This window comes from Chiloscyllium plagiosum, unplaced genomic scaffold (assembly GCF_037043375.1).
Source record: "Chiloscyllium plagiosum isolate Xiang-an unplaced genomic scaffold, Cpla_swu_hap1 HiC_scaffold_10, whole genome shotgun sequence".
NCBI lineage: Eukaryota > Metazoa > Chordata > Chondrichthyes > Orectolobiformes > Hemiscylliidae > Chiloscyllium > Chiloscyllium plagiosum.
In genome coordinates this window covers 44839640-44853409 of record NW_028270148.1, presented here as the reverse complement: position 1 = coordinate 44853409, position 13770 = coordinate 44839640, and the positions used below count along the sequence as shown (strand labels likewise).

General features: G+C 42.6%; 1 protein-coding gene across 4 annotated transcripts in view; it reads left to right on the top strand.

The window, feature by feature from the left end:
• Positions 1-13770, top strand: part of LOC122552804 (serine/threonine-protein kinase MARK1) — a 217075-nt gene that overhangs the window by 196948 nt on the left and 6357 nt on the right. For 2 of the 4 annotated variants that reach the window (XM_043695768.2, XM_043695766.2), the window contains exons 15-16: positions 5630-5806; positions 6634-6894. In XM_043695768.2, coding sequence (XP_043551703.1) covers positions 5630-5806; positions 6634-6894 — 438 coding nt within the window. The remainder of the gene's footprint in view (positions 1-5629; positions 5807-6633; positions 6895-13770) is intronic. The other 2 variants (XM_043695767.2, XM_087991312.1) reach the window with 2 other exon arrangements.

The following is a 13770-nucleotide window of genomic DNA, read 5'->3' as shown; positions in this document are numbered from 1 at the left end:
TAGAAAAATACAGCACAGTACAGGCCCTTTGGCCCTCGATGTTGCACCGATCCAAGCCCACCTAACCGACACTAGCCCACTATCCTCCATATGCCTATCCAATGCCCGTTTAAATGCCCATAAAGAGGGAGAGTCCACCACTGCTACTGGCAGGGCATTCCATGAACTCACGACTCGCTGAGTAAAGAACCTACCCCTAACATCTGTCCTATACCTACCACCCCTTAATTTAAAGCTATGCCCCCTTGTAATAGCTGACTCCATACGTGGAAAAAGGGTCTCATGGTCAACCCTATCTAAACCCCTAATCATCTTGTACACCTCTATCAAGTCACCCCTAAACCTTCTTTTCTCCAATGAAAACAACCCCAAGTGCCTCAGCCTTTCCTCATACGATCTTTCTACCATACCAGGCAACATCCTGGTAAACCTCCTTTGCACCCGTTACAGTGCCTTCACATCCTTCCTATAGTATGGCGACCAAAACTGCACACAATACTCCAGATGCGGCCGCACCAGAGTCTTATACAACTGCAACATGACCTCAGGACTCCGGAACTCAATTCCTCTACCAATAAAAGCCAGTACGCCATATGCCTTCTTCACCGCACTATTTACCTGGGTGGCAACTTTCAAAGATCTGTGTACATGGACACCAAGATCCCTCTGCTCATCCACACTACCAAGTATCCGACCATTAGCCCAGTACCCCATCTTCTTGTTACTCTTACCAAAGTGAATCACCTCTTACCAAAGTGAATCACATTGAACTCCATTTGCCACCGTTCTGCCCAGCTCTGCAACTTATCTATATCCCGCTGTAACCTGCCACATCCTTCCTCACTGTCAACAACTCCACCGACTTTCGTATCATCCGCAAACTTGCTCACCCAACCTAGCCCCTCCTCCAGGTCATTTATAAAAATGACAAACAGCACTGGTCCCAAAACATATCCTTGCGGAACACCGCTAATAACTGCACTCCAAGATGAACCTTTACCATCAACTACTACCCTTTGTCTTCTTCTAGCCAGCCAATTCCTAATCCAAACCTCCAACTCACCCTCAATGCCATACCTCCGTATTGTTTGCAGTAATCTACCATGGGGAACCTTATCAAACGCCTTACTAAAATCCATATACACCACATCTACCACTTTACCCTCATCCACCTCCTTAGTCACCTTTTCAAAGAATTCAATAAGGTTTGTGAGGCACGACCTGCCCTTCACAAAACCATGCTGACTACCCTTGATCACATTATTCCTATCCAGATGTTCATAAATCCTCTCCCTTACAATTCTCTCTAAGACTTTGCCCACAACAGAAGTGAGACTCACCGGCCTATAGTTACTAGGGTTATCCCTACTCCCCTTCTTGAACAAGGGAACCACATTTGCTATCCTCCAGTCTTCTGGCACTACTCCTGTAGACAACGAGGACATAAAAATCAAGGCTAATGGCTCTGCAATCTCCTCCCTTGCTTCCCAGAGAATCCTAGGATAAATGCCATCAGGCCCAGGGGACTTATCTATTTTCACCCTTTCCAGAATTTCCAACACCTCTTCCCTACATACCTCAAAGCCATCCATTCTAATTAATTGTGACTCAGTATTCACATCGGCAACAATGTCCTGTTCCTGAGTGAATACTGACGAAAAGTATTTATTCAGTGTCTCCCCAATCTCTTCAGCCTCCACACGCAACTTCCCACTACTATCCATGACTGGACGTATTCCTACCCTAGTCATTCTTTTATTCCTGACATACCTATAGAAAGCCTTTGGGTTTTCCCTAATCCTACCAACTAAGGACTTTTCATGTCCCCTCCTTGCTGCTCTTAGCTCTCTCTTCAGGTCCTTCCTGGCTACCTTATAACTCTCAATCGCCCCAATTGAACCTTCGCGCATAGGCCGCCCTCTTTCCTTTAACAAGGGATTCCAATTCCTTATTAAACCACGGCTCCTGCACACGACCCTTTCCTCCCTGCCTGACAGGTACATACTTATCAAGGACACTCAATAGTTGCTCCTTGAACAAGCTCCACATATCAATTGCGCCCTTCCCTTGAAGTCTACTTTTCCAAGCCACGCATCCTAAGTCGTGCCTCACCGCATCATAATTTCCCTGCCCCCAGCTATAACTCTTGCCCTGCAGTGCACACTTATCCCTCTCCATCACTAGAGTAAAAGTCACCGAATTGTGGTCACTGTCCCCAAAGTGCTCACCTACCTCTAATTCTAACACCTGGCCTGGTTCGTTACCCAGAACCAAATCCAGTATGGCCTCACCTCTTGTTGGCCTGTCTACATATTGTGTCAGGAAACCCTCCTGCACACATTGAACAAACGCCAACCCATCTAACGAACTCGAGCTATAGCTTTCACAGTCAATATCTGGAAAGTTAAAGTCCCCCATAACAACCACCCTATTACTTTCACTCTTCTCCTGAATCATCCCCGCAATCCTTTCTTATACGTCTCTAGGACTATTAGGAGGCCTGTAAAAAACTCCTAACAGGGTGACCTCACCTTTCTTATTCCTAACCTCAGCCCAAACTACCTCAGATGGCGAGTCTTCGTCCATCGTCCTTTCCACCGCTGTAATCCTATCTTTGACAAGCAATGCCACACCTCCCCCTCTTTTACCCCCACCTCTGATTCTACTAAAACATTTAAACCCTGGAACCTGCAACAGCCAATCCTGTCCCTGTTCTACTCTCCTGCGCGCTTTTATAGGGAAAAAAACCTACCCAGGTAAGCTTGCGCTACACCAGCTTCCGGGTCCGCTCCACGCTTTTATTAAAAAAAAACTATCAAATTTAAACCGTTAAACAAACGTCACCGAGCCTTCAAGCAGCCACTGCCAAACAGCCCTTACCTGCTCCGCTGAGAGTGAGGACTGGTGGGACTTTGGGAGAGGAAGAAATGGAGGGCTTGGAGGCTCTTGTCATGGCGGATGGACGTTTTTAAGAATTGGATGTCCATGGTGAAGGTGTGGTGTTGGGGGCCAGGGAAACAAAAGTCTTGGAGGAGGTGGAGGGTGTGGGTGGTGTCCCAAACGTATGTGGAGAGTTCCTGGACCGGGGGGATAGCACAGTATCAAGGTAGGTGGAAATGAATTTGGTGAGACAAGAGCAGGCTGAGACGATGGGTTGGCTGGTATAGACAGGCCTAAAAATCTTGGGCAGGAGGTAGAATCAGGCGATGCACGGTTCCCGAACTGTGAGGTTGGAAGCTGTGGGTGAGAGATCCCCTGTGGTGATGAGGTTGTGTACGGTCTAGGAGATGGTTTGGTTATGGGAGGTGAGGTTGTGGTCGAGGGGGCGGTAGGTGGAGTTGTCTTCAAGTTCACGCCTGGCTTCAGTGGTGTAGAGGTTAGTGCGCCAAACGACCACTGCACCCCCCCCTTTGTGATGATGAGGTTGGGATTGGAGCAGAGGGAGTGGAGGGCTGCGCATTGAGAGGATGAGAGATTGGAGTGGGTGAGTAGGGTGGACAGGTTGAGGCGGTCAATATCACGGCGGCAGTTGGAAATAAAGAGGTCGCGGGCGGGTAACAGACCGGCACAGGGTATCAGGTGGATGTGGTGTGTTGGAGGCAGGCGAAGGAGTCCTCGGAAGGTGGGCGAGAGTCTTGATGGAAAGGTCGGGAACCCCGCTCTGCCTGGTTCTACCTCCTACCCAAGATCCACAAGACTGGTTACCCTGACCGACCCTTCATCTCAACCTGCTCCTGACTCACCGAATTCATCTCCAAATACCTCGATACTGTCCTATCCCTCCGGTCCAGGAACTCCCCACATACGTTCGGAGCACCACCCACACCCTCCTCCTCCTCCAAGATCTTTATTTCCTTGGCCCCCAATGCCTCATCTTCACCATGGACATCCCAGTCCCTGTACACCTCCATCCGCCATGACCAGGGCCTCCAAGCCTTCCGTTTCTTCCTGTCCTAACATCCCCACCAGTACCCTTCCACTGACACTCTTAATTCGTTTGGCTGAACTTGTCCTCACCCTCATTAATTTCTCTTTTGAATCCTTCCACTTCCTCCAAATAAAAGGGGTGGCCATGGGCATCCGTATGGGCCTCAGCTATGCCTGTCTCTTTGTCGGGGACGTGGAACTGTGTACCTTCCGCAGTTACACGGGCACCATTCCCCACCTTTTCCTCCGCTACATTGATGACTGCATCAGCACCACTGAGTGCCCCCACGAGGAGGTTGAATAGTTCATCAACTTCACCAACAACATTCCACCCCGACCTTAAATTCAATTGGACTATCTCAGACACCTCCCTGCCCTTCTTGGACTGCTCCATCTCCATCAACAATGACCAAATCAACACTGACATCTTATGGGGAAATTGCAATCTTTAAAGGAGGAGGCCATCTGGTGTGTTCTGTTGTGGAATTGGTCCTCCTGGGAGCAGATGCAGCGGAGGTGAAGGAATTGGGAATTAGTGTTAGCATTTTTACAGGAGGCAGGGTGGGAGAAGGTGTAATTCAGGTAGCTGTGGAAGTTGGTGGATTTGATGATGCCCTCCAGCGCATCTCCTCCACTTCCCAAACCTCCACCCTTGAACTCCACCCCTCCAACTGCAACAAGGACAGAACCCCCCTAGTGCTCATTTTCTGTATACATCACATCATCCTCTGCCATTTCCACCATCTACAAACAGATCCCACCACCAGAGAGATATTTCCCTCTTCACCCCTATCTGCTTTCCTTAAAGATCATTCCCTTCATGACTACCTCGTCAGGACCACAACCCCCAAAAACCCACCTTCCCCTGCCAATGCAGGAATTGCAAAGCTTGCACCCACACCTTCCCCTCTCACCTCCGTCCAAGGCCCCAAAGGAGCCTTTCACGCCCTCCAAGGTTTCACCTGCACTTCCACACATGTCATTTACTACATACGTTGCTCCCGATGTGGTCTCCTCTACACTGGGGAGACAGGGCGCCTACTCGCAGAGTGCTTTAGAGAACATCTCCAGGACACCTGCACCAACCAGTCCCACCACCCTGTGATCAAACACTTCAACTTCCCCTCCCACTGTACCAAGGACATGCAGGTCCAGGGCCAACTCCATCGCAACTCCCTTACCACACGATGCCTGGAGGAAGAACGCCTCATTTTCCCCCTCAGGACCCTCCAACCCCATGGCATCAATGTGGATTTCATAGGTTTCCTTATTTCCCCTCCCCCACCTTATCCCAGTTCCAACCTTCCAGCTTAGCACCGGCCTCATGATCTGTCCTGCCTGTCCATCTTGCTTCCCACCTATCCACTCCACACTTCCTGCAACCTATCACCTTTACCCCACCTCCATCCACCTATTGCACTTTCCGCTACCTTCCCCTAGCCCCACCCCCTCCCATTTATTTTTCCACCCCCGAGGCTCCCTGACTCATTCCTGATGAAGGGCTTTCGCCTGAAACATCGATTTTCCCGCTCCTCCGATGCGGTGCTTTTCCAGCACCACACTGCCCATTATTGTAGTCATGTCAATTATGTGAAACCCAAACATTACGTGAAGAGCCCTGATTACAAAGAGCCACTTTGTTTGATCAGGTATTTTGTGTTACATTTTGGCTTCTATCTTTCTCTTTGCCTCGACCCATAAGCCTAACTGAAATGTCTGCTTGTGCAAGCAGTACTTCCACATCTGTCGCAAGCCCTGCAGTGTCATCTGGAGTACCATCAGCACGACCTCGACACCAGAAATCCATGTCAGCCTCTGGGCATCCAATCAAGGTCACGCTCCCTTCCATTGAAGACAGCAGTGAAAGTTACCGGCCCAGGTAAGTATTTACAAGGTTCCAAGTATGGAGTGTGAAGTTCAGAATTTCCAAGTCCTGATGAAAAATCCTGTCTGACACAATTCTTCCACTCCCACATTGTTTCATCTTTTACTTTACCAGAGATTTACAACATAGACCATTTATTCTTAAAGTCTCTTGCCCTCCAAATTGAGGTTAAGTGGAAAGCAATATTTAAAACAAAAATCTTCATTGGTATTATACTGATGAAGAAAATTCAGATCCAGACTCACATTTACAGCTGGGAGTACATTTTATTTGAACTGAAGATTTTTTTTCAAAACATTTGGTACATTTATAAAGTTCCTGCTATGGAGCATCTAAAGTTTGCTGTTCTCACTGGGGGGAAATTGTGCAAATCTCTCCAATTTGTGCACATGATCTGAGTGAAAGCGACTAGATATTTGTGCATAGATAAGTATGTTTTTGTTGTGGGAAGGGATGAACTGAGAATAGGTTAAAAACACAAATTTATTGCCTCAATTCAGCTCACTTGATGTTAATGCAACTAAGGCTTTACTTTTCTGTACTCTTGTATTTTAATTATAGAAAGAAATTTAATTTTATTTAATTCAGTTGAGCAACAATCCCTATATCATGCACTTATTAGGTTCCATTGTAAATTTGTCTGTTTGCATAGATTTAATCAAAACAAAGTTGTACTCATTTTTTGCCTTACCTTGAAGAATGTGTTTAAAATCTACACCCTGAACAATATACTCTTCTCACATTGCAGAAACTGAGAGAGCAGCTTTTAGGAATTCATAATGAATTACAATTTATGTGTCGACTTTTGTTTCTGTACTCAGCACTGCAGCCCAAAGGGTCCCTGCTGCTTCTCCTTCTGCACACAGTATTAGCACTACCACTCCAGATCGAACCCACTTCCCTCGAGGAAGCTCCAGCCGAAGCACTTTTCACGGAGGGCAGTTACGAGAACGACGAACTGCCACGTACAATGGACCACCAGCTTCACCAACGTTGTCACATGATACTGGTGCCCTCTCACAAGCTCGAAGAGGAACTTCCACTGGTATAATAAGCAAGATCACGTCCAAATTTGCCCGCAGGTAAGATACTGAGTGATTCTAAATGTTCAATGATCTTTTGCGTTTTGAGTAGAAGTAATAAAAAGTGTATTAACTTTCCCCGCCCCACAGCCCAATGTCCTCTCTTATTTACATAAAGAATATTTTATAGCAGATTCACTGTCTTAGTTATAAACTGTTAACAATAGCTCCCTTGGTGGTGACTTGTGGTAATTCATCTATCATTATACTTGAGAGTAAGTGAGATGAATAAGAATTGGTATTTTGTTTCTCCTTCTCATTGAAGATTTGTTTTGATTCATGTAACTACTATAAAAAAAATTCAGGTGAAGACACTGAGCAGCAGAAAATTTTTTTTCTGGTCTCTGCTTCAGTTTTCTTTTCATATTTGTTGCTACTGTTAACATTTCATTCTCAAGTGAAATATCTACTACTATTTCCCTTCTCACAACTCTTCTAACACAATCTCTGTAGCTTTCTGAACTTTAGTGGACAAACCCCCACAGAATTTTCATATCTATATTTTTAAAATGATTTTCCTGTATTTGGAGTTTACCTCTGCTTTATAGCCTTCCTAAAATGGAATACCCAAAACTTCAAACAAAGCTCCAACCAATGCTTTGCATCAAGCTGACATTGAGTTTTTGCTTGCTTTTGTATCCTCTACTTCTCAACTTTCAGGAACTAAAGCATCTCACTCATTTGCATTTCCGTGTCATTATAAAATTGCACAGTCTGCTTTAATAATCTTGAATGGTCCAGATAGTAAGGCTGCTCAAATTCATTATTTCATCAGAAACCTTATTATTTGAGGGAACCATGAATTTTCCAGATTAGAATTTGGATGATAATCTGGTGGAGCAGATCACCCTTTGATTGTAAAACCACCTGATCTTTGCAAGCTTAATAAGGAATGGAGCATCCAATCTGCCACATAATAACCAAGGCAGTGCTGATTGAAAACTTATCAATTTTGTAAAATTCATAATATGATCATTAAAATGTAAGGTGGCTTTTCTAGCCTACTTTCACAAAGCTGCCACAATGGCTGATCCACGCAAACCACAATGTTCCTTGATTTGATCCTTATTCTGAATTGGGTGATCATGACTAGGATGGCAGTAAGAAGACTACAGATACCTTTTAAGTTATCAAGATATTAATTGTCCAGAGTTGCCAGCAAGTTGATGCTTGTAGGCAACCAGTAAGAAGATATCTGGCGGTGATGCCCCTCTAGTTGGAGGTCTTGATCAAGCTTATGGTTAATGTTTATTTGAACATAAGAAATAGGAGCAGAATGAGACCATTCAGCCTGCTTCACCATCCAGTGTGATCCTGAGGAATGGCATCGGTTACTAGAGTACACTGGCCCGTGTACATGCTGCTGTAAATGTAGATGGGAACTGAATCACATAATCATTACAGCATAGGAGCCGTTTGGTTCATTGTACCTGTTTCTCTCTGAAAGAACCTTATGATTAAATGCAGTCTCCTGCCTTTACCTGATAACCCTGGACACTGTTTCTATTGAAATAAGCATCTAATGCTCTCTTGAATGCTTCAATTGAATCTGCCTTCACCACATTTCCAGGCAGTGCCTTCCAGACCCTAACTACTTGCTATTTGAGAGAGTTTTTTTCCTCACATTACTTTTGCTGCTTTTGTAATTAACTTTTATCTATGTCTCTTGCATTTGATTCGTTTATATAAGAGAACATTAGTCCCCGTCTATTAGTCCCCTTATGATTACAAAATCTTCTATCAAATCTCCTTTTTGCCTTCCCCCTCCAAGGAAAACAGCCCCAACTTCTTCAATTCTTATTCTGGAATTGCTGTTTTAAAACTTCTTCTACATTCTCTCAGGTACATTCACATCCTTCCTTTAGAGTGATGTGTACATGATTCTGAGGCTAACTTGATGGTTTACTGGAATGAACAATCCTATGGAGGGAATTGTCCACCTAATGATTGCCCAGAGCGGTGGCCATTTTCTTCACTTTGTCAGAATCTGAGAGGGCACCTCAGGATAAGGCAGCCCCCTCTCCCTTAACTGCACCATCAGGATTCAGCTCCTTATAATCTGAAGGACCTCTCATCACCCTTGCAGCTTCCATACCCCTGTACACTCATGGAACCATGACGGCATCTGCTGATTGCTGCCAGCTAATTCAGATAAAGTTACACTCTGTTGACTGTTCCCAGCAAGAGTATTGGAGTTAAAGCCTGTGTTTGACCCAATGTGAGTACCCTAACCCAAAATGCAAAATCCTGTCCTTGGTGTCTTCAGTACTGTGCTCTGACAAGTATCATAAACTTTGGGCTGTAATGTAAAGACTTTTAAAATTAATTCAACCATATAATATTTTATACTTGCAGTTCTTGTTTGAGTATATCTGTTATAATAGAATGGGAAAAAAATTAACACAACTTTAAACATGTACATGCAAACAATGAGTTTGCAACTAGCAGTGTTGCATGTATGAACTTTGGCTACTAGTTTTTCCAGAACTCCCTAGATTCAGGCAAGGTCCCAAAAGGTTTAAAGATAGCAAATGTAACTTCCATATTCACAAAGGGAGGGGAGACAGAAAGCTTAACTAGGCCAGTTAACTTAACATCTGACATAGGAAAAATGTTAGAAGCAATTATTAAAAGGTCGTAGCAAGACATTTGGATAAGAACTAAGAGCAGGAGTAGGTAATTCAGCCCCTCGATCGTTCTCTGCCTTTTTGTTATGATCATGCCTGATCTCATCTTAGCCTCAACTCTACTTTCTATCCACTCTCTGTGTAACCCTTTAACCTGTCACTAATGAAAAGTCTATATATCTCTTCCTTAAATCTCTTCAGTATCCTACTGTCTACCGCACTCTGAGGTGGTGAATTCCAGATTCTTTCTTTGAGAGAAGTGGCTTCTTCATCTCTGTTTTAAATCTGCCACCCATTAGCCCAAAACTTTGATCTCTCATTCTTGTCCAATACTACTAAGTTGAAGGTAAACAGGCAGTGTCAACATGGTTTTGCCCAAGGGAAATCATGTTTAACTAATCCATTGTACCACTTTTAAGAAATAACATGTTATGTAGTTAAAAGGGAACCAGTGAATATATTGAACCTACGTTTCCAGGGACATTTGACAAAGTGCCTTCAAAGGTTATTGCAGAATCTCATGATGTAGGTATAACATATTTGACTTGATAGAAAATTTAGCTGGCTAACAGGAAGTAGAATGTAGATATAAATGGATCTTTTTAGGATTTTGACTGAATAGTGTGTTACTGAAATCAGTGTTGATGCCTCGATTGCTTATAGTTTATATCGATAAAGAGACAGAAACTATGGTTGCAAAATTTGTTGATAACACACAGATACAAAATTAAGTTGTGGAGAGAGCATAAGAATGTTACAAAGGGATATAGATTACGTGAGTGGAGAAAGATCTAGCAAATGGAAGAAAATGTGAAATTGTCCATTTTGACAGAAAATGTTTTAAAACTACTTTATCTAAACGGTGATAGATTACAGAGCTCTGAGATGTGAAAGGATCTGGGTGTTCTGGTGCATACAAAGCAAAAGGCTAGCATGGCAGCATGTATTTGAGGAGGCCAGTAGAATTTTATCACGTATTATGAGGAAGTTGAATCCCAGTATAGGACAGGGCCATCAGGGCTGTTTTTGCCATTGTCTATTCTGGTGCCTAGGCCAATGCAAAGTGATCCATTTCTTTGTTGAGACTTCATAGTGATTGATACAATTGAGTGGCTTGCTAGGCCATTTCAGAGTTAACCACATTGTTGTGGGCCTGGAGTTACATGTTGGCCAGACCAGGTAAGGATGGCAGATTTCCTTCCCTGAAGAACACTAATGAACCAGATGGGTTTTTCCCAACAATTGACCACTATCATAGGTGGATTCTTAATTCCAGATATTTTTTATTGAATTACAGATTCCACCCAGGCCCCCAGATTATTAGCCGAGTTTCTGTGTTGATAGACTGACAGTAATACCCACTAGACCAACACCATTGTCATGGAGTCTCTACCAAATATTGCTTGCATCTATTCAGTGTGCCTTAATTTGTGCTTGCTGAGCAGGGTTAGAACCTTGTGTTGCATGATGTTTTATTTGCCTATCATTGGTGATTTCAGGGATTTGAATAGTTGGCATATTACATGAATCACATTTTCCAGTTTTTTAAAATCCTAGAAGGCACATGCTTATGCAATGGAATGCATTAAAATAGCCAAATGTAGAGATAATAAAGGCATGATGAGGGTTTCAGCAGCAGATGATTCTGACCATGCTACAAGAGGTGCAATTAGGCATTTTCAGAGATGGCACAGGGTTATGTCTCTGATCGCAAACTCAGCTCAGAGTCAAACATGACACCAATTTACAAAAAGTGTCAATCAACCTAGGATTTTCAGAGAAAGGGATGGAATTGGTAGTTATTGAGTAGAGTTTGTGGTGGGACTGGAGACAGTAGTTTCACTCTGCTCAACATTATGATAAATTGTTGCTCACCCAATATTGGATGTCATACCATAAGTCTGATACTTTTGCAACAGTGGGAAGGGTCATGAGAAATAAAATTGGGTATTATCAGCAACAAGGAAACTACTGCTGTGTTTTCAGATGATTTTATTGAAGAGTAGCATTTTGAGGAAAATAGATACATTTTGATGTACATCTTTTTATAATGTTATTATTTGTCATTTAAGTGAAATAAATATACAAGAGTATTGCTAAATGGTAGATTTGAAACATTTACAAATCTTTTCAAAACCTGTTTAATATGCAGTAAAAATATAGATGGAGATTATAACATAGCTTCACAGTTGACTGAATTCTGTGATTTCACTTCATTATTTACAATGAATGTTATGATGTTGTAATTTTCCCCTTGACTAAGTTGGTTCCAAGCAACAGAGAACAGAATCACCCCCTTATTGTGAGAGTGGTATCAGGTCAAAAATACTTTGTAGCTTCTTTTCTGTGTCCTAGCCTATTTTGAGTTCTTTCATTTTAGCCCTTTCATGATCATTCCTTTGTATTTCCATAAACCATTTCAGTCTTTGGTTGAGAATGGATGGTTCTATGCATAGATTTATCAGTCAAAAGATCAGATTTAGAAGGAATGTTGTTTTAAAATGAAAAACAATATCCAAATGTTTTGTGAGTCTGGATGCAGTAGTCAAACTTGCATAATTGGAAGACCTTTTGAACAAGCTTCAATTTAAGGGTTGAAGTGAGTGGCATTATATTTCCCTTTCCCTTTTTTTTTGCTAATAAACTTCTTCTTGCATCCTAGTTTATTCTGACATTAACGCGAGCTGAGAGTGCGGATGACCAATGTTTGTCAGAATTGTTCAGGTGTCAACCAACACTTCTTCTCATGTATCAACCTTCAGCTTGTCCTCAAAAGGCAACAGCAAACTTTGATTATTTTCTTTTACCCGAAGTAAAATGTTCATGGTTCATTGTTCAAAGGATAATAGAAGTCGGAAGTATGCGTGTTGCCATATGTTCACACTTTTAGAATTCTTCCATCATTGTTCTCAGGCTGATTGCCAGTTGACAGGCCAAGATAAATATTCCTTCCGTAGCTTTATAACAGTCAATAGTATAGTTAGTCTTTCAAGCAAGAGGGGTTTATAAACTCTCTCAACCTAAATGATGTGATGGGGATATGGGTACCTGCACCTACCAGATGTAAGTGTCCCACTGGATTTCACCCAGAATCTAGAACCAGAGCAATGGTCTTCACTCTCTGGGACTATCTTTGGCACATTTAGGAAATTTGCACTTTCTGAGTATAACTGAACAAAAGGCTTGCTCCAACGAGGAGGTCATAACCAATCAGAAAGATGAGAAATTATAGTCAGTCTCGATGATTAGATATTTAAAACATTTCCTGGAAGGGGTTATTTAATATGTCAGAATTTTCAATGAGTATCCTCAATTGTAAATGGAAAATTTTCCAACTGCTATTTATAAAAGTTGAATCGCTAACTGAAGCGGAGACATTTGCCGACCAATGTCTGAATAATTTATAAACTGGATCTGATATGTTGACCTCCCAAAAGCGGTCATTTTCTTGAGAATAAGTAGATAATAGCTGGTTGAAAATCCTGCAGCTCCCTACCCAAAATCTGTGGGTGTATCTACACTACACAGGTTGCAGCAGCTCAAGAAGGTAGGTCATCACCACCTCCTCGAGAACAATGAGAGATAAGTAGTAAATGCTGGTCTTGCTGGTGACACTCCCCCTTCCACGAGCAAATGCATAAGAATTATAATGGGATAGAGTAGATGTATATTTTGATTTTAAGCCAAAAATAATCAGAGTAATAACTGTTTGTACAACCATATCTTGTCTTATTTTTGTCTTTATTTCTTGGGGGAGGACAGGGCCTGTGCTGACCGTTGGCACCATCCTTTCCTCTGAATTATCCTACATTACTTGATTTTCTTTCATTTCAAAACTCATTCATGTGAGCGTATTTTGTTTTGTCACAAAAGACAAAACTCTGCAAATGAAGGCAGTCAGATGATCCAGCTTTGCTTTTTTCAACAACCCTTTTCCCCAAACACTACCATTAAATGTACGGCATAATTACAGTATGATGTGACAGAATTGGGTTAAGAAAATGTGAATGAGCATATCTCTTTGCACCCTCTGCTGTCCCCACCTTTGCGTTTTATTTTTTCATTTTCACTGCTTTCAACCTTCCTCAGACTGAACGCTATGACCAAGTATTTGGGCCACATAAGTATAATTCAAAGTCCATTGAAATAGTTTTGTCAAAAAAAGTATCAAGATGTAAACCTTCATTGAGTTGTTTTGTAGTGTAGTCTCTGATTTTTAGTAGTCATCCTGCTCCAGAAATGCACCACA